The sequence below is a fragment of the Chionomys nivalis genome, chromosome 20 (assembly GCF_950005125.1).
Source record: "Chionomys nivalis chromosome 20, mChiNiv1.1, whole genome shotgun sequence".
Taxonomy (NCBI): Eukaryota; Metazoa; Chordata; class Mammalia; order Rodentia; family Cricetidae; genus Chionomys; species Chionomys nivalis.
In genome coordinates, this window is record NC_080105.1 from 35,089,453 (window position 1) to 35,110,528 (window position 21,076).

The following is a 21,076-nucleotide window of genomic DNA, read 5'->3' on the forward strand; positions in this document are numbered from 1 at the left end:
TTGGGACCTACATGTCAGCAGAAGCTAACCAACTCCTGCAAGTTGTCCTTTGATCTTCATACATGTACATCTATACAAAACAACACACACAAATACATGCAATAAAAATTTTAATTGTTTTTATTATATGTATGGGTCTCTCACCTGCATGTGTCTCTGTGCACCAGATGATGACCATTATTAATGGAGGTCTAGAGAGGACATCTGATCCACTAGAATTGGAGTTATAGGCATTTGTTAGCTGCCATGTGGTTGCTGGGAACTGAACCCCAGTCTTTTGGAAGAGCAGCCACTAAGTTATCTCTCTAGCCTCCACTTTTAAAACATAACATGGTACAGAAAGAATGTTCAGAAATAAACCCATGTACAGTCAACTGATCTTTGACTATACAATTGTAGGAAATAGTTTATTCATAGATGGTGCTGTAGAAATTAGTTATCTATATGCAAAGCATATCCCTGTATCTCAGCCATACACACACAAAAAACACAACAAGGCTATATCTCAAAATAATTATAATGATAACAACAGTTCTACTACTAATAAAATCTTGCATGTTTGTAGTATGGCAGAACATGAAGAATTTTATACCTAGTTAATACAGAAGAACAAATAATACACGATGCCATTCACATGATGAATAGCAAACAGTCAAGGTCATAGAAGCAGAGTAGAACGGTGGCTGCCAGAGGTTGGAAGAAAGATAGTCATCAAAGGTTTGGGAAAGCACTCGCCAAAGGTGCAAAGCTCCAATTGTGTACAGTAAGTAGCTCTTGTCTGCTCTAATAAAATGTCCACAGTTGACAATAAATATTCTCTTATTTAATTTTTCTGAGAAGGTAAACTTTAATTATTTTTCCACAAGAAATAAACAAAATTTCAGGAAGAAACTTGAGCGTGAGAAATAGGGTTATTGTGTAGGGAATAGGGATTATTTATGTTTATCTCTGAACTCACCAAGTTGTATGGATCAGTTATCTGCAGATTCTTCTTTGTATGTACAAAATAGCTCAAGAATTTGTCTTAAAGATAAGATAAATTAGAGCAAAAAAAATACAAGGTGTTCTTTGGGGAAATGTATTTTTGATGCATTGGTACTGGTCAGTTTCCTGTAATTATAACACTGGGTACTTTAGAAGGAGTGTCTTTACCTTTCATCTCTGGGGGGTTTGAAGGTGTGGTGCTTGGCTCTGATGATGGAAGTGTGAATGGCGCCACAGTGGTGAAGAGCCGGTGAAAAGACGAAAGTATGTGTGGTTATTCCCGAAGCCAGAGTTTCATGACAGCTATGTTAACCCCTTCTGAAGGAAGGTCCCTAATGACATAATGACCTCCTGCCTGGTCCCCTCTCTTTAAATGTCCTATCAACTCTTAACATTGTCATAATATAAAGTTCCCATGAACATTTGGGGGGCACACATAAACCATATGCAAGCAAAATAACAACATATCAGTAGGTAAGGAATAACCTTTATGACACACAGAGAATAACAGTCATGAAGTTTTCAGAAAGTTCATTTTTTTGTAAACAGACAAAAGACAAAAACGAGTATTTTAAAGAAAATATGAAAACTTATAAGTACATGAGAAAATACTCAGATTTACCAGCAGCGGTGGACTGGTCATGTTTAACAGCTGACTGTCCTGGGAGGAAAGCTCTGGCGTGTAGCGTTTGCTCATTCCTGCACGATAAATATCACAGTGTACTCAGGGTGCCCCTGCGATGCCACTGAACACAACTGACTTACGAGAGCAGATTCCAACGGCCCGCCACATCTGTAATCAAATAGCATTTTAGCCAGCAGACTGAGAAGAATTAAAAAACAAATTAACATAGCATTAGCAAGAACAAAAAAGATAGCTATTTTTATCTGCTTTGGAAAGAGAAGGAATCACATTGGTTAACTATAGAGTATTTCACAATTTGTATATTTGCTCCCTCGAGGTCTTTGTGCCTTGACATCAGTGTCTAAGGATAGATTTTGCCTTTCCTGGCATGATTCTGATCAAGTAACATGTACATTGTGGTTTATTTGGTTGTGTTTGGGTATCTCGTAGAGATCGAAAACAAACCCCTAAAAGTTTATGTTAGAGTCTAGAGAACAGAGAAAAAAATTTATCAGTTATATCCTGAGATGCCCAAGGAAGTACACATAACCTTTAGTTCTCCCGAGGTGTAATACAAATTTTTGAAATTTGTAACACAAAGTTTTCCCATATGGGTTGAACAGTGTCCTTAGCATGTCCTTATATGATATGATATGACATTGCTCCTATATGGAGAAAAGAAGACACAGGAAGAAAGAAAAAGAACAAGTGTGGATGGAGAGAGAGAGAAGGACAGGTGTATAGAATCCAGGTTAGAGTTGGACTGCATTTGCCCGTGAATCCTTGTTTAGACAGGTTCGTTTCTTCAGCCCTGAAGTAGCCAGTCCATTAATCATGCATTTATGCATCTTCACTATGCCAGGCATTGTGCTTGGTGTTGCAGATATGATGCAACCCTCAGACAAATAATTAAGTGATTGTTCAATAACTAGAGTGTGCAAGGTACTAGGAAGGAAAAGTACAGGATATCTGAGAACTGATTAACAGGAGGAAGAAATTTGGCAGAGAGATATAGGTCAGGGAAGCCTTCCATGAGGACACATGTTAAGATGAACTCTGAGGGATGAGCACAAATTACACGCACAGTGACTGGCACCAGAGAAGACAGGCCTTGCATTAGAGGAACCTGGTGAGCATTCCGAACACTGAGATAGGACGGAGCCATGTTTTTACATGAATTGCTTTTGACTGGAAGAGAATGAGTGAGGGGTAGGAAAAAGAAAAGGGGCAGTAAAAAGCCCACAGAGCTTCCGGCATGAGTCTTCCCAGACACACTGAAAATTCTGGACTTGACGGCAATGTTGGTAGGAGACTGTTGAAAGTCAGACGTAATATCAGATTTTCATTTTAAACAGATTATTCTGACTAGGTGTAGCAGGGCCCACTAGGGAGAACCTCAGCACTTGGGAAACAAAGGCCAGCTTGGTCTACTTGGGGAGTTCCAGGACAGAGCCAGAGCCACATCATGAGGCCCTGTCTCAAAAAAAGGAAGCAAGCAAACAGAGAGAGGTGGTTCTGCCTGCATTTTAGAGTTCACAGCGTCTTACCTTGAATGTGCCCAATCTCATTGTCTGGTTGCATTTTAGAGGTTATTTTGAAGAAGAAAGAAATTGATGAGTCCATGTAGGAATTTATCACAGTGGTAGAGGCCAGAAATTAGGGTAGCCTGGTCTACAGTGTTGGCAAGGAGAAGCTATGAGATTGTTTCAATATGGCAAATTATTTTATTCTGTAGGAGTAAATGCAAGAGATCAAGGAAACCTGAGTCAGGGCAACTCCTAAATTCCCAGCATCAGCATTTGATTTAGTAAGCGATTTGGAAAGCAGAAAGAAACTAAGGAATTCAGTTTGGCCTTGTTGTCGGTTAGATATGAAACAGGATTTAGCAAGAATACTTACAGAATCTGGACATGGAGATGGCCAGGAATGAAATGAACCTGGAGGCAGAACTGATGTAGAAGCCATAGGGGATCACTGCTTACTGACTTGCTTCCTGTGGTGTGCTCTTATAACTCCCAGGACCACCTAGGGATGGCATCACCAACAGTGAGCTGGACCCTCCCCCATCAGCCATCACACAGAAAATGCCCCACAGGCTAGGCAAATGTCATGGAGTCATCATCTCAGCTGGTAGGACCTCACCCAAATGACTCTAGTTGACCTAAAACAGAAGGTTTTGTGATCTGGCCTGGCAGTGTAGTGTAGTGGCTCTGTGTACATGCCTCAGAATTTGAAAAATTAGGCACAACTACTAAGTATACAACTCTGATTTCTTCCCATAAGATGGAGAGTATGGTAACTACTTCATATTTATATTCATCTCCAGCCCAACTTAAAATCCAGAATACAATCTACCAGTGATGTATTATTCTTTATATTATTACTGCTATCCCTTGATATATGATCTGAAGACAATTATTTTAGTTAATTTATTTATTAAATAACTATTCATAAGCCATGCCAAATATTGTACTAAGTACTGAGAATATAACAATTTTTTAAAAAGCCTATGACATCATGGAACTTACATTCTGGCTGGAGGGAGACAGACATTGGTCAATTGAAGAGGAAAAGAGTAAGGGGGATAACAGAGTTAGGATCACCAGTGCTGGGAACCTAGTGATCTCTCTACAGGGCAATCTTCTACATATCTATCTCTGAGTGAAATCATCCATTAAGAGGAGTTATTCAAGCATCTGAGTGGGCCACATGTATATCTAGGACAGGACATGCTACAAGACTGGACGGTAAGAGTCAAGTTCCTCATATGACCATCTCTAGCATGCCTGAAGCTCAGAGAGAGGCTGAGAAAGCCGAGTGCCATGTCAAAGGGACAGACTGGTAGGGTGAGAGGTCAGAGAGGTAGCAGGGTCGAGCCAGCCTAGAATGGCTTCATAGCCCATGGTAAGGGCGCTGGTTTTTATTCTGAATAACAGGTAAGTAACTGGGTGGTTTTGAGGAAAGAAAGATTTGGTCTTATAGAGATTACATGAGTAATGGGTAACTTGGACTAGGGCAACGGCAGTGTACAGCAATGTTAGATTTAGGATACCGTAGAGATTGAAGGTAAATCCAATAAGATTTGCTGATGTAATGAGTCAAGAAAGAGAAAAGTCAGAGATGACCAAAAGATTTTTGTCCTAAGCAAGGTAGGCAAATTGAATTGCTGTTTACTAAGAGAACTGGAAAAGTGACTGTGTCACGTCATAGTTTATTTGTGCTGCAACAACAATAACAACAACAACTGCACTGGACTGGTTTTGTAGCTCGGCACTGCGGCATAGATCTGTAAGCCCAGCTCTAGATAGGCAGAGCTGGGCAAACTGCCACAAGTTCAAGGCAAGTCTGGTGTATAAAGCAAGTTCTAGGCCAGCCACAGCTTTATTCCAAGCCCCCCCCCCCACTATATATGTATGCATACAAGTGTGTGTGTGCGCATGCGCGCACATAAACTTTAAAATCATCTCCCATTTAGAGCTGGAAAGTCTACTATCAGAGCTGGAGCCTCTGATAAGAGCACCCTCACTGGATCCACACATGGTCGAAGGCAAAGGGCAGGAGAGGCCAAAGGCAGCAGGAGGAGCGTCTTTTATAGAGGCTTCAGTCCTAGCATGAAGGACAGCCCCCGTGAAATCACCTCCTAAAGACCCTACCTCCAAATGCCAGTTCCTATGCCTGATCTAACCAAAACCACTAACTGGACATGCATTAAATACTTGCGCAGGAGTTGAGTATGCATTTTGTTTAAATTGTAAGCTTGAGATTGGGCATGTGTTACTGGTGTGTGTATCTTTGATAGCACCTACTGTCCTGTTTGTACATACAGTCAATTATACCTTTTTATAGCTCCACAATTGTAATTGGTTTCATTTCTCATCATACTTCTCATTTTTCTGGGAAATAATACAGATGTTAGATAGGATTAAAGATTAGTCTTGTTGCTGATTGGTAGTGAAACAGGCACAACAGCTTCGACCTCATGCCAAGATGAGATTTCCACTTTTCCTCTGGGGCAAGTCTCTACATCCCGGTGTTGTGGGTTGTTCTACTCTTTGTCTCTTTTGGACGCCTGCCACCCAGCTCCCCAAATCACACACAGAGAATTAATTCTTACTTATGAATGCTCAACCTTAGCCCGGATTGTTTCTTGCCAGCTTTTCTTAATTTAAATTAAGCCTCTGGGCTTTTTCCTTTTCTTCTGTATATCTTACTATCACTCTAAGTCCGTGACTGGCTGTGTGGCTGGGTCCCTTTTTTTCTTGTCCGTTTAGCTCTTTTAGACCATCAGGTGTTTTAGACAGGCAAAGTAACAGCTCCACAGAGTTAAACAAATGCAACATAAAAGAAGGCAACACATCATTGCATCATTAAAACAAATGTTCCACCGCATAAACAAATGTCACACATCTTAAAATAATATTCCACAACATCCAGTTACTTGGCAAACACAAGTTGCATCCTGGGAACACAGCCAATCTCTAAGATAAGAGGGTATGATGACTTCAGGGTGCAGCTGGAGCTGGGACAGTGCTTCATCACTGGCAGCCTGGTGGCCAGGACTTATAGAAGCCTCCCTTCCTTGCCTACTTTCTCTGCATGTCTTCAGAAGCTCTCCTTTCACGGTGCTTTCTCTGGAATTTGCACGCAGTCATGCTACAAATGTATTTTTAAGATTCTTTGGAGAACTGCCCATCTGGGGAGCATTGGGCAAAGACAGCAACTCTTTCTCCTTCGGATCTTGTCATCTAGGGCCGTATGCAGTGAGCATATGGCTGTGGAGGGCAGATGCGAATAGAGAGCCAAGGACAGATCAGGTCATGCATGTACCATGGCTCTCACAGCTATCTACCAATTAGGTAAGTCACTCCTCCCTTAGGGAGTCACGAACGGAAGAACTCAGAGAGAAAGGTCAAGTTCTCTTCCCCAAAATGTCTGAGGTAGATCTTCGTTTTGTGAGGCCCAAAAGCTCATACCATTTGGGTGGTTCTTTCTGAGAAAAAAGAATACAAAATTAGAAGCATGAAACTTAGTAGAAGGCCATCAAGGTTAAGGAGTGGAGGAAGGAGTACGCTCCGTAGCTTTACAGTAATCCTCTCCTGCTACTTAGAAGGTGATGCATATTTTTCTGTTTATCAGGTAGGTTGCTGTCCATCACAATGATTCACCTTGCAAGCAAAGCAATTTGTAATAAGGAGTAAGAAGAGTTGTATTAAGGTTTCAGCAATACAGAGTAGTGGCTCATGGAAATACAGAGTCCAGCTGTCAGACAGGCTCTGAGATGGATTGATCTAACATCCTAACAATGTCACCAATGACCCAGTTTCTTTCAGTCTTTCCATGGCGCTGTCCACTGTATCTGTTTCATCTTAGGTGACTCCCATCAAGTTTGTGCTATGGATGCCAGCAGCATTGGACCGCAAACTTCCTCAAACCGAGCAAGGGAACTTTGATTTGACTATATAGGGCGAGTCCTGGGTCAGTTTGTCTGATGCATTTGGATAAGACCCATGCAAAGCATTTTGGCAAGAGAAACAGAGTAATTTTAAGTGTCATAAACCAGTCAGGGCCCACACACAGAGGGATAAGGGTATGTCTCATTCAAATCCTGGGGCTGCTGCATGTCAGGATTGGAACTGAGATCTGTGAAACTTCCGTAATATAAGCCAGAGAGTCGTTCTGCCTAAAGGGCTAACTATATTGAAACTTTTCTAGCAATTCATTAGATTTCTGTTTTGCCTTGCATTCTTTTGTCTGTTGTGAGGCCGAGGCCTCCAGAGGACAATTAATCATTTATTCACTCTTGTCCTAGCACCAGTATTAAATGTTCAACCTTTTTGAGAAAATAAATTTATTACATATACACTAGAAAACAATAGAAGCATTAAATAGCTAACTACAATCACTGATGTAAAGTAGGTGACATATAAAGTTAGAACAGTTTAGCTATTGTAGGATTTAAGTTGAAAAGAACCTTCAGGGCCAGAGCTGTAGCTCAATTATATGCAAAGTCTATGTTTAAAATGTGCAAGGCTCTGGCATATATGAAAAAATAAATGACTTATCTTCTGGTCAGAAGTGTACCTCACTAAGGAAAAGGTAAAACAGGACAGGATTTTTAAAATGGCGCTTCAAATTTAACATATTTGAAATATCATTGATTCAATAACACTTCACAATGTTTCACAAGGAAATAAAGACTTAGTACAAGTGGAAAGATAATTATTATAACCTTTATTTTGAGATTTATAGAGGTACAATTAGATCAAATGTGAGCTCTAAATTTTCAGTTTTGTAACAGAAGAAAGTGTCCCTTTATCTCAGGCTGAGGGAATAGTTCACAATGTTTTTAAAATCTAAAAGTTAAGAGAAAAAACAAGTAACCCGTGACATGGCATGGTAAAGCAACCAGAAGAAAGAAAATGTACTGATTTGATATGACTTCTGTCTTTCTATTTTTCCACCTCTTACCATCTATATTCTTTCCTGAAAGACAGACAAAAACTTCTTAAAACATGAGTGGCACTTTAAATGTATCAGGATTTTTAAGTGAACTATAATTGCTGGGCGGTAGCTGCACACATACTTAATTCCAGCATTCTGGATGCAGAGGTAGGTGGGTCTCTGTGAATTCAAAGCCAGCCTGGTCTACAGAGTAAGTTTCATGGCCTCCAGGGTTACACAGAGAAATCCTGTCTTAAAAAAACTAAAACAAAATTAACTTTAATTCATTTGTTTGAGACCATGGCAGAGGTCTCACACGCTGACTACAAAGCTACAATCCTAAAGTTCTAGCATTATAGGTGTCTAAAAACATGCCCAGCCCCTCTGAACTTTTTTTTATGCTTGTAAAAACAAATATATTTAAACTTGGTAAATTATTCTGTTAAAATCCTTATTTTCAAACAAATATTATCTCCATATTTTACCTTCTAGTAAAAACTGTTATATACTCAGTATTTATTAAATTGAGCCATATTTTCTGGGTAAGTGCTATATTTCATTTAGGGTGGGGAGATAAGATTACAATTACTTTGAATCAAAGCTCCACCTGGGAAATATAGGAATGGTAGGTAGGAGATTCGGAAGTCTGTGGCTTGCCAAGAACTTCAGCTATCCCTATCAACAATTTAAATACTTATGTTGACTTTTGCGTACTAAGCAGGTCATCCAACTCTCAGACTTGATACTTCTTTGGAGAGTTTGAATCACCTTTTTTACATATACATATATATGTAAATTCATATACACATTTCAATATCATCTCTAGAAACACATCAGTATGCCTAAACCACTATAAAGTTTCCTATAGTCACATCTTTTTGTTTTGTTTTAGTTTGTTTTTTTTCGAGAAAGGATTTCTCTGTAGCTTAGGAGCCTGTCCTGGAACTAGCCTTGTAGCCCAGGCTGGCCTCGAACTCACAGAGATCCGCCTGCTTCTACCTCCCGGTGCTAGGATTAAAGGCGTGTGCCACCACTGCCTGGCCTATAGTCACATCTTGTTCTGACTTTTTGTACATTTTTTAGCATTGGAAATCGAGTGGTTTAAAAAGAAAAGATTAGACACCTCAATATTAGCGACTTGAAAGTCTGAGTTCTAATGCAGCCTGGTGAAGCCTTGACTCAAAGAGGGGGATAGGGTTAGAAGTCAGTGATATAAGCCTCATTTAGCATATGCAAAATTCTAGATTCAATGCCCAGCACTGTACACTCATATAAGGTGTGTGTGTGTGTGTGTGGTGATGGGTTACATACATAACATGATGAACTCTCAAGGAAGTAAATTTTAATTTATCTAAAAAGAAAAATCAAGAGTTAGTATATGGTAGGTTTTTTAAATTATTTATATGATATTGTGCATATGGTTATCATGCCAACTTGTATAAACTTTCTCTAGAAAGAACCTAAGTTTGTTAGCTCACCTAACTACCAAATACTATTTCATAAGTAAAAGATGCGTCTGTGACATGCTCAAATTGCTCTCAATCATAATTAAGGTGAATTAATCAGGTAACCATTTGATTTGGTAATAGCTACTTAAAAACGGGATTCTCTACTTTGGATAGACTTAAGCTTCATGGTAACCCAGCAGATTCAACACTGAACATGTGTATTCAGTATTACAGAAAATTCCCAGAGTGAAGTTCCGGTCTTTACACTGACTCTTGTCTTTAACCTGCTTTCTTTACCTCTGACTTAGTTTATTTCTCCCTCATTCCTCTGTTCAAGCTACACTGGCTTCTCTGGGATGGCTAAATACGCTGGACACTTTAAAATATTAATTAACAATCATGTCTCCAGACTTCTTTAGTTTCTGCCTAATGCCCTTGTTTCTGTTTGTTTGTTTGTTTGTTTGTTTGGCTTGTTCATTTTTTGTTCTATAAAATGCTTTTATTTTGAAAATATGAAGAGACATCATCTCCCAAGTTCTGGGTAGCACGGAGAAATGGACTTGACCGTCCTGAAGCAGCTGGACTTAGCAGTGCACTTCTGAGAACCAAGTTGTAGCAGCTCACTTGCTAAAAGATGCATTTTCAACTTATATATAAAACATGAAACTGCACAGCGGTGCGGCGCAGCAGACTGCTTTTATTTGCAATATGCAATCCTTACATCAGGTTAAGCATATATCCCAAACATTTATCATTTCTGTGATAAAAAGCTTCATGTTTAGGCTCAGTCTCACTACTCAGCTTTTGTAGTGCAGACACCCTCTGTCTCCAGGATGGTTTCCTTGGCATCCACGAGGCTAATTCCCACCACTTACTGTTCAAATCTGTCCTTCTTGATAATGCCTATCCAGCCAAGATGGTAAAATTTCTAATCCCTTTCCCAGCCTCTATATTCTCAACAGCCCTTGCCCAGTTCTGCTTCACAGCATTTACAGCCTTCTGCTTGCTATTTTATGGACTGTGCTGATACGTGTGGTGTAAGTGTCTATTTCCTATCTAGTAAGTTTCATAAGGGAAGAACTTTATGTCTTCTTGCTGCTTCCTCATAGCCATGGTCAGAAGAGAACTGTATATCACAGTATTCTCTGTTTTCCTTTGCCGTCTAGACTGGTTTGAAACCATAGAGTCAGTGACTAAAAATAACCTTTTGCCTCAGACTCCTGAGTTTGGGCCCTACAGCCACCCCCAAAAAGTGAATATTTTCTGATCTTGCTTACCTAAGCAGGAACCCAAGTGCGTGCCAATCAGTCCTGTGCTGTGTTTCAACACCTAAACTTCCTCAAAGAACACAACTTGTTTATCATCTGCCTCCAAATTTGAATGGGGAAAACCACATCAACTTACCATTTCCCAACCTTCATCAAGGAATGTTTACATTTTCTAAGGAAGCTGGTAAAACTATAGTTTCACATGCACACACACACACACATAAGGAGAACTGTAGTTTCTATCTGTCTTTGTCTCTCTCTCTCTCTCTCACTCACACACACACACCACACACACACACACACACACACACGAAAGGAGAACTATAGTTTCTCTCTCTCTCTCTCTCTCTCTCTCTCTCTCACACACACACACACACACACACACACACACACACACACACGAAAGGAGAACTACACGGATCCCCCAGCACTGGGATGGAGTGGGGATTAAATAAAATTTTAATGGTTCTGAACAAGTTTTAGTGCAGCATTGAAAAAAAAAAAACAAACCGTCTTGAGATGTCTGTTGCTGAAGTAGAAAATGGAAATCCAGAAGGTAAATTTTCCTGCTGGGTTCTAGGTAACTCATCCTATTAGGACGAGCCTTGTACAAGGATGGTGTGCGAAAGTCAAGCAAGTATTGTCTGTCGAGCTGCTTTTCAGAAGTAGACTATGAAGATACCTGTCCTAGGTTTTGGTCAGCTCGGCTAAGCTTAAGTCCCATGAGCTAAACAAAAACACTTTAGTTGTGTAACTCAACAAATACATCGATGAAGGTCCCACCCCTTTGATCTCTCTAATCCCGGATATCAGAGCAAGAAATTAAAGTCCAAATTTTAGGACTAGCAGTGCCGTGAAATCCCAGGCGGGTAATTCACAGCCTAGAGAGCCCGAGTGACGAAACAGCCCTGTCCTGGCCCTGACACCGGCCCCTCTGGCAGTGACCCCCTCGGGCAGGATGGATAGGGTGACTCACTGGGAGCCAGCCTTCCCCGGAGGGCAAACTGGGTCTGACGTCCTGCTCTGAGACTCTGGGTCCCTTTGGTGGGATTAGGAACGACGCCTCGGAGCCGACCTCTCCCGAGTCAGTGGGGTCCCACCCGCAGGCGTATCTCAGCACCCCGAGCCCAGCCCCAGCTCGGAGAGGGTGAAGTCCGGGCGAAAGCTGGAAGCCCCACCCCGGGGCGTGGCTAATCTGGACGAAACCACTGTCTGGAGTGCGGGGGGCGGAGCCCCCTCTCTGGCCTGGTGCACGGTCTGCGCTCCAGGCTGGTGGCTCCTCTACCATTGGCGCCGTCCCCCGCCGTGTATGGTGTGGCCCGGGGTCGCTGGTCACGCGTCGGGGGCGCGGCCTGCTCCCGACCTAGGTGGTCCCTTCGGCCGCTGAGGAAGGAGTAGCTTGAAGCGGCGCGGGCAGCTGCGAAGATGCTGGGCCCACGGCTCCTCACCTGGGTCCTCCTGGCCGCGACTGTCACCTGCTCCCAGGCACAGCAAGTGCCGCCGGTGGGTGAGCTCCAGCCGAGGCGCAGATGGGGGTGCAGGTGCAGGCGGGAGGCGAGCGCAGCTGTGGCGGGGCGGGTGGGGGCTAGAGACACCTGCTCGCCGGCTGCATCTTCCGGGGACCTGGGACCTGAGGGTCGGTCCCGGGGAGCGTGAATGCAAACCCGCCTTGTGAGCCCCGGGCGTAGTTGCTTTGGTACTCTCTGGCTCTCTGGAAAGAGAATACGTTTTAGAGAAATCCTAGGCTCCATGAACGAATGGTAGGGTTCGGTCATTCTGCAATCTTGATGTTAATATTTGAACTACCAGCTGTAGACAGAACTCTCTGGAGAAAAAGCTACTGATTGCCTGTTGACTTTGCCATGTTCTGTCTGGTTACCAAGTGCTTTCTCCTGAAGAAGCCCACGCAGGAAGCTGCGGATAACATGCAGCCTTAGCTCTGATAGTGGGAGCCGTTCTCCCCCCCCCCCCCAGCAAGCTGCACTGACTGTCGCTTTCACGCCCTGTCTAGGAATGCCTGTCCCGTGGTGCTGAGCGACCAAGTCGCAAGGCCACAGACTTTATTTTATGGAACCGCAAGAGACAGTGAGGGACTAGCATGACTCTTGCATTTAATACGAGAGGAAGTAACCCTAAAGTGCAAATCTAGCCAGAGGTCGCATCATAATTCACATAAACATTTCTAAATTCAGTCTCTTGGCAACAGTCTGATACCAACATGTCATGAATTGTTTCTTTTTCTCTATTTATTATTAATTAATTAATTAATTAATTTTTTCAACAAGCTATAGACCTGAAGGGTGTTTGCTTTGTTGCCAGCAGAGTTGAGAACTAGGAACCTGAATGTACCTTACCTGAGGCAGATAACATGATGTTGAAAAGGCAGGACATCGAAAGTGGTAATAGTGGGAGTTTGTTTATTATTTTATTCCTGGAAGGAGAAATGCTATTGGAATTTAAAAAAGGGGGGGAGGGAGGGAGGGAGGAAGAGAGAGAGAGAAGCAAAAGGCAGGATATTATCTAGTCACCAGAGCAAACACTTAACTAAAAGTAGAATTCAGAAAAGTATGCAGAGCAATTCGCGTGACCCAAACTCACATCGTATGTACAGACAATTGCAAACCCACATGGTATATACAGACAATTGAAAGATTATAAGGAGGAACAATACGTTTGCTCAGCGCAGATAGAGAATTAATTTCCTGAGCTAGGTTGGGATTGTGAGGATTGTTCAAGGATTGTATTTGGATAGCCTTGTGCCTTTTTTCCAGAGATTACCAAAGGGACTCACGAATAGTTGAGCAAATTAGGTTTAGAGTCGAAGAGAAGGATTGAGAAAGTATCTTTTCAACCACGGGCTAAATAACAACAAATTAAAGAAAAAAATCTCGTTAGAGAATTTGGGCTCAATCCAGGATTTGTTCTAGATTGGGTGTCTTTAGAACACTGAGCAATTCCTGATAACAAGTAGCATTCTTTCTCTTAGCAGCCGAAGGGAGGGTTGCATTTTGAGATTCATGGCGTTCTTTATCAACTTGTGGATAAAATCATGATGTAAGCTTGCTTTGTCTCATTTTAATGTCTCCAAGGAACAAATTCTCTGAGCATGTTTGTGCCCATGAACAGAACAAAGATACCTGGGGTCCTCCTATATGCCTGTCTGGTGTTAGTTCATGTCAGCTGTGAACTATAGTTCCATGTACTGGGAGCTGGTTGTTACTATTATTTCTTAATATTTTGTTTTTAAGTGAACATATTTTATTGTCTGTTTCCTGATTGGTTTTATCAGCACTAGAGTGCTCACCCAATATCTTGCGTGTACTAGGCAAGCATTTAACACTGAGCTACATCCTTAGCCCATGCAAAATATTTAGTGGTTTTCAAAATATGAAAAATCAATAGCTTAATTTAATAGTTTTATTCAGAACTGTAGGTAGATTTTTCTTTTGGTCACTGGCTCACAAATAATGACATGGAGACATCATAGTAATTATGAACGCTTGACCTTTAGCTTAGGCTTGTCTCAACTAGCTATTATAACTTAAATTAACACGTTTATATTAATCTACATTCTGTCACATGGCTTTTTACCTCTCTTCCATCATGCACATCCTGTTTTCTCTCTGGCTGTATGCCTTCCTAGATTCTACCTCCTCTTCCTTTCTCTCCCCAAAAGTCCTACCTATACCTCCTGCCTAGCTATTGGACATTCAGCTTTTTATTACACCAGTTAGAGCAACACAGTATACAAGTATTCCACAACATTTCCCCGTTTTTGTCTAAATAAAAAGGGAAGTTTTTTTTTTTTTTTTTTTTTTTTTTTTTTTTTGGTTTTTCGAGACAGGGTTTCTCTGTGGTTTTGGAGCCTGTCCTGGAACTAGCTCTTGTAGACCAGGCTGGTCTCGAACTCACAGAGATCCGCCTGCCTCTGCCTCCCGAAGATTTTTAACTGTAACATAGTAAAACTATATACGATAAGAACAATTACAGGACAGGAACCAAAAGCTATGGAGAAACCCTGTCTCGAAAAATCAAAAAAAAAAAAAAAAAGAACAATTATCAGTAAGAATTACATTCACAATGTTTAGTCCATGTGTATTTGGAGAAAGTACTATTTTATCTATCCTATTATAATGAGTCCAAAATTTTATACCTAAGCTATTTTCTACTATAACTTGTATTACCATCCTAAAAATATCTTTTTAGACCTTAAAACATCTTCTTAGATAAACAATTTAAGCTTTTATGTTTCTCAAACTTGCAAACTTTACATTTCTTTCTCTTTTTTTCTGGTTTTTGGATACAGGGTTTTTCTGTAGCTTTGAAGCCCATCCTGAAACTATCTCTTGTAGACCAGGCTGGCCTTGAACTCACAGAGATCCACCTATCTCTGCCTCCCTAGTGCTGGGATTAAAGGTGTTCGTCACCACCACCACCCAGCTCAAACTTTACATTTCTTATATTAAGTTTTTCTCCTGAATTTTGTAATAAGAAAAACTGTAACTATAGTTGTCTGGTCTTCAACCCCATCAAAGACTGGAGAAGGATATGTTACTACCTGAGTAAACAGGAAGTGCAGAGTAAGCAACTTCCAAAACTATAGAAATGACAGAAACAGTCGACTGCCTGTACAATCACCCAAGGTTCCTCTGCAATGGGGACATCCATCTTGACTGCCTGTACAATCAATCACCCAAGGTTCCTCTGCAATTGGGACATCCATCTTTGGCCTACAGACCTAGAATGTCTGACAGACTTTCCTGTGAAGCAGGAATTTTTGAAGAACTGTCCTACCTTGTCTTAGCAAAGTTTGGCAGTTACTCTCTTTTGTGTCCTGCTTGTCCAGTTTGTACAGCATACTATCAGGAGTCAAGGGAAGGGCAGTTTCTTGCCCAAGTGGCTAGCTTTGCCACAATAAAAGCAGATTCCACTTGGCAGTTTTTCAATGCCTGTCATCCTCTTTTTGAAGTAGATTGATACTGCCAGAAACAGCTGTGTCTCACTGCCCTGGAAAACCTTATATTTTTAAAACATTTTAAATGCCATAATCTGTAGGTCTTTGAAATATTTGAAGACTATCTATCTAAAATGTATTTCTGTATGCCTTGGAAACACACCTAACATGACAACAAATTTTATTGTTATAGATGACTATTAGCCTGGTTTGTTAATTATCCTAAATGGTTTATAATAACTGCCTTTCAGGATTAGAAATTTACATTTGTTAATGATCTACATAGGTACACTACCTTAAACATATACATTATAACAAAAATAATCTTGTTTGCATCAATATACAAAAATCCATAGCAATATAAAATATTTGATGCTAGTAGTTGTTCAAAAGTAGACTCGACAACCCACCCTTTTATCCCATCATTCTATATCCCCCTTTTCCCTTCAGAAAGATCCCTGTGTCTAATCGCTTGTTCAGCTTTTTTTCCTGGCCATGACCAACAACTTGTACTCAATCCCCCTAAATGATGATAAACATCCATAATCCATTGAATGCCCAAAACCACCCACCTCACCTCTTGGGAATTTGGGAGTTGTGTTCTCTAGACTGCTTCCTTTTGCCTGGGGGTGATGGCATCTTTAGGGGACCCTGAAAAGATGGAGATAATGGTCAGGTCCTGGGACAGCTAGCTGTTGTCCAGTCTTGGTGTGATGAGAACGTTCAGGATTTACCTTAAGTTCTGGCTGGAGTAATCTGTGAGGCTGGATTATCTCATCTAGCAGCTTTGGAATAATTTTAGTTGTAGAACTTTAGGGAAACTGCAACAGAGGCATTTATCTGGACTACTGGTCTTTATTGATGTCTAGTCCTTTTTTCTGAAAACACATATACTTTTTAAAGGTAACATATATATCTGTATTAACACAAGTATGGAATGTGTGCTGTGCACAAGTCAGCTAAAGATTTTTTGTTTTGTTTTGTTTTATGTTTGAGCAGGTAAAAGGCACCAATTAACTTTATAAATCCTTTTGGACTATATAACCAAACCTCTATCCACGCCATCTGAAAGGATGGCGTGTGATAATAAGTTGCGAGGATTCTGTAGCCAGCAAGATTTGTCATGCCTCATCTAGTCTCAGAGCTGTTCCCATAGTAGAGGGATCAGCGTATATGACACCTGTCTTGTAGTCTTTCTTGTAGGTTTCTTTTTTCATATATGTAGACAAAATTTATAGGAGGTCTCCTCCAATCAAATCTGCTCTTCATTAATTTTGAAGAGAACCATAACTTTCAGATTCCTGTGGAAACAAAGGCATAACTCTGCCCCACACATTTTCCGACTTCCATTCTGAAAATATATAGTTGGTTTAATTTAGGAATTTCCATAATCCCAATGTTTCTCAGCCACTGTTGTTTTTGTCTATTGACATTTAAGTAATTCAAAGTCAACAAAGCACCATTCAGGATCCAGATACCCTGTGTATTTTCCGTTTTTACATGGCCTTTTCCTTTTATATTACTTTACTCTCTCTTTAAAGACTTTCTTGTTTTTAAACTATTTTTTTAATGACTGTCTATACCCATTTTCTTTTCTTTCTTTAGCATCTAAGCACATTATTAAGCATACTATATCTGTTCAGAGGTTTTATTGGTCTAGACCTGATTTTCTATGGGTCTGCAGTGTTCTCTGACCATGTGAGCCAAATCTTAAACTGCTAAGCAGTTGTTAGGCCCTCTGCTGTGTGGCTCTCATTTGCACATAGCCTGGTGGCTGGCTCTGCCCACTTCAGCCTGGTGAGAGCGGAGCCTTATGCTTGCGGACCTCAACCTGGAGCTGGTCTGTGTGCCCCAGCTCTGGGAGGTCTCTGGTTCCATGCTGCAGTGAGCATTTTTACCTAGTCTTCTGCCACTGGGTACTGCGCTGCCTGGTGCTCATAAACCCCATTCAAGTGCTCAGTAGCAGGCCTCGCAGACCTCTTTTTTTTTTAGCCGTCTTGCACTTTATTGCCCTTCCATTAGGCCTTGACCGCATACTTGCGTAGCGGGTACAGCCTCTCCTTCCGCTGCTGCTTCTTTGTCTTCAGCTTCTCCTCGTGCTTGGTGAGCCGATGGCGCATGGCTCTAGTTTTCTTGGGTCGCAGGTCCAGAGGCTTGTACTTGCCCTTGTAGAATTTCCTGAGGTTTTCCTTCTGAGTCTGGTTAATGACGGTGAGAACACGGGCCACGGGTGATGGATTTGCGGACAACTCGTATCTTGGAGAGCTTGGACGCGGCACCGCCTGTCACCTTGGCAACGCGAAGCTGGGATAGCTCCACCTTCAAATCGTCCACTTGTTTTAGCAGCTCCTCCTTCTTCTTGCCGCGCAGGTCCCGAGCCTTAATCTTGGCCATGGCTGCGTTGCTCACCGCTGAGGCCGCATGGTCCGAGAGAAAGAGCTTTTTTTTTTGATTTTTCGAGACAGGGTTTCTCTGTAGCTTTGGAGCCTGTCCTGGAACTAGCTCTTGTAGACCAGGCTGGCCTGGAACTCACCGAGATCCGCCTGCCTCTGCCTCCCGAGTGCTGGGATTAAAGGCATGCGCCACCACTGCCCGGCAGTAGCAGACCTCTTAAAGGAGCTGCGCCTCTGTATGCTGCAAGCCCCGATTCTGCTCGGAACTCTTAACCCCCAGCTTTCTCAGGTCCTATGTGGATATGTGTGTCCCACTTTGGGTGCCAAATGTAGGTGGATTTTTCCTTTGACTGCCAGCTCACAAATAACCACATGGAGACTTCTTATTATGAAAGCTTGGTCTTTAGCTTAGGTTTGTCTCAACTACCTCTTATAACTTATGTTAACCTGTGTATATTAATATACATTCTGTCACATGGTGGTACCTCTCTTCCATCTTGCACCTCCTGTTTCCTCTCTGACTGGAGACACCACCCTCCTAGATTCCTCCTCCTCTGCCTTTCTCTTCCTGGAAATCCCACCTATACCTTCTGCCTTGCTATTGGCCATTGAGCTTTTTATTACAGCAATTGCATCAATACACCTTCACATAGTGTAGAAATATCTGACAACACAGAACAATGAATATGAAAATCTAGTCAGTCTACTGGGATCTGATTGGGAAACTGTTTTCACGGGTCATCAATGAATGAGAAAAAATAGGGGTAACACAAAAATAAGTAATTTTCCTTTTATTCTGGTTTTATGGTCATTTCACTGTCATCAAACTGTTCTCTCATTAAAATAATGACAAAGACAGGTGTTATGTGGAGGGGATTTATTTTGTTTTAAAATCTTCACTTACAGAATAAAAACTGGGACCCTTTTTGTGCTGAGGCACTGTTAAAAATTTCACTGATCTTGAAGATATTGTGGCCCAGTTGAAAAGGCCCTTCAGAGCTATCTGGAAGACTGGTGACTCTTTTTCTCTGACAGAATGCAAGGCAATTGTTTTTTGTGTTTTCTCTTTTTTTTAATTATTTTGAATCATTATCTGAATGATAAATTGTATGTAAAGTAGCCAAATGTATTTTGAGTGGTTACCAAATATATTTCAATATTACCAAGAGGTGTTCAATGATGATCAAATATATTTCAAAATATATAAATATGGATGAGAGCCAATTTTAAAAGAAAATGGGTTATTTAATTTGAAACATCAGCTGGGCTTTTTAAAAGTTTTGTGTTTGAGGCTTTTTTTTCAGTCTAAGTAACTGAAAGTCATTTTAAGTTATTCTTCTATGAAGATTCCAGTAAGATATGGTGTGAGCTGGGCAGTGGTGGTTTACGTCTTTAATCCTAGCGCTCAGGAGACAGAGGCAGGTGTATCTCTGTGAGTTTGAGGCCAGCCTGGTCTACAGAGTGAGTTCCAGGACAGCCAGGGCTACACAAAGAAATCTTGTCTCAAAAAAAAAAAAAACCAGACAAAAAACAATATCAATATATACATACATACACATATATATGTATATGTGTGGTGTAATGGAAATAGCTAGACAGAAGTCTAGAAGATGAGCCAGGATGTTGAGAGTCTAGAAATAATGTGACTATTTGAAGCCATTGGAGCAGATGAACACTTCTGCAAAGAGTATAAATGAGAAGATGAGAAGTGGCCAAAAAATAGTGAGTTTCTCAAGTATGTATCAAGTAAAGAAGAGCCAAGCAGAGTTAACATAGCAGCACAAATGGGAGAGGTTAGTATGATGGGGCAGGCAAAGAGGGAAGGGGAGGGTTAGTTCTTTTAAATACTATTGAGAATGAAATGTTCATTCTGCTTGGAGACTAGCGGTTATTGATTGCCTTCTGCATTGTGTAGGGACAGAAAATAAACGACAGCGAGATGAGGAGTGATTAGAGGGAAAGGAATTGGAGTGAGAGAGATGACTGTTCTCAGTAGTAAATCTGAGCAGATCAGAAGATGTACGACAGGAAGCATATGATTGAGCAATGATTTGCTAAAATGAGCTAAAATTATATGTCAGCATCAAATGTGTGTGGTGAAACTGTGGGCATTAGTGATCACAAAGCTCTTATTAATCTCCTAAGCCCTAAATGGTTTTGTCCATGTTACCGTACTACAAAGGAAAGAACACACAGGTGTAATTTGTTCTCATCGCGCTGCATCAGAGTCCTTCCCAAACCCTGGCATTGAGTCAGTCAACGTGGTAAACTACTGCCCTGTAAGTGGCTGACTCACCTAATGCTTGTTTAAATATTAATAGCTTACTAGGGTTCATCCTCTTAAAGGCCAGAAGACATGACAGCAACCGTGTTTCGCTCCATCCGAATTGTTTGTGAGAAACTTCCCCTTTTATTCAGTAAGTTTCCATCATGGAATCCTCCCTGTTCTCCAGCTTGAGATCCTTCTTCCTGGTGCTAGGCCTATAGGCACACACTACCACACCTGATGTAAAATTTTGTCTGTATTATTAGACTCATATATTTCATTGAGATTATCACTAATCTTGTAGGATTCAAATATTAAAGGACAGTTTACCATTGTTTAAAGATGTGGAAAGTTCATTGATTCCTTAATGAAATAATTTTCATTGGATTTGTTACCTTTATTTTTTAAAACCATTTTTAAATTTTAGTGTGTGTGTGTGTGTGTGTGTGTGGTAGGTCAGAGGTGTATTAGGTCACCTAGAACTGGACTTACAGGCAGCTGTGAACTGTCCAACATGGGTGCTGGGAGTCAAACTCAGGTCCTCTGCAAGCACAGTATATTCTCAGAACCAAGGAGCCATCTCTCCAGCGATGTTATTTTTATATGTATGGTATATTAAGTGGCTCTGAAATATGATTTTCCTAATTAGTATGGAGGACATAAATACCGATTTATCTTGAATAGATTTAAGTTACTA

At 41.1% G+C, this 21,076-nt stretch overlaps 1 protein-coding gene and 1 pseudogene across 1 annotated transcript in view; one reads left to right on the top strand and one right to left on the bottom strand.

Annotated features, from left to right (window-relative positions):
* Window positions 1-12,081: 12,081 nt before the first annotated feature.
* Window positions 12,082-21,076, top strand: part of Asah1 (N-acylsphingosine amidohydrolase 1) — a 36,161-nt gene continuing 27,166 nt past the window's right edge. Inside the window, exon 1 of the mRNA XM_057752388.1 lies at window positions 12,082-12,269. Coding sequence (XP_057608371.1) covers window positions 12,192-12,269 — 78 coding nt within the window. The 5' untranslated portion in view covers window positions 12,082-12,191. The remainder of the gene's footprint in view (window positions 12,270-21,076) is intronic.
* LOC130862661 (60S ribosomal protein L35-like) lies at window positions 17,716-18,135 on the bottom strand (annotated as a pseudogene).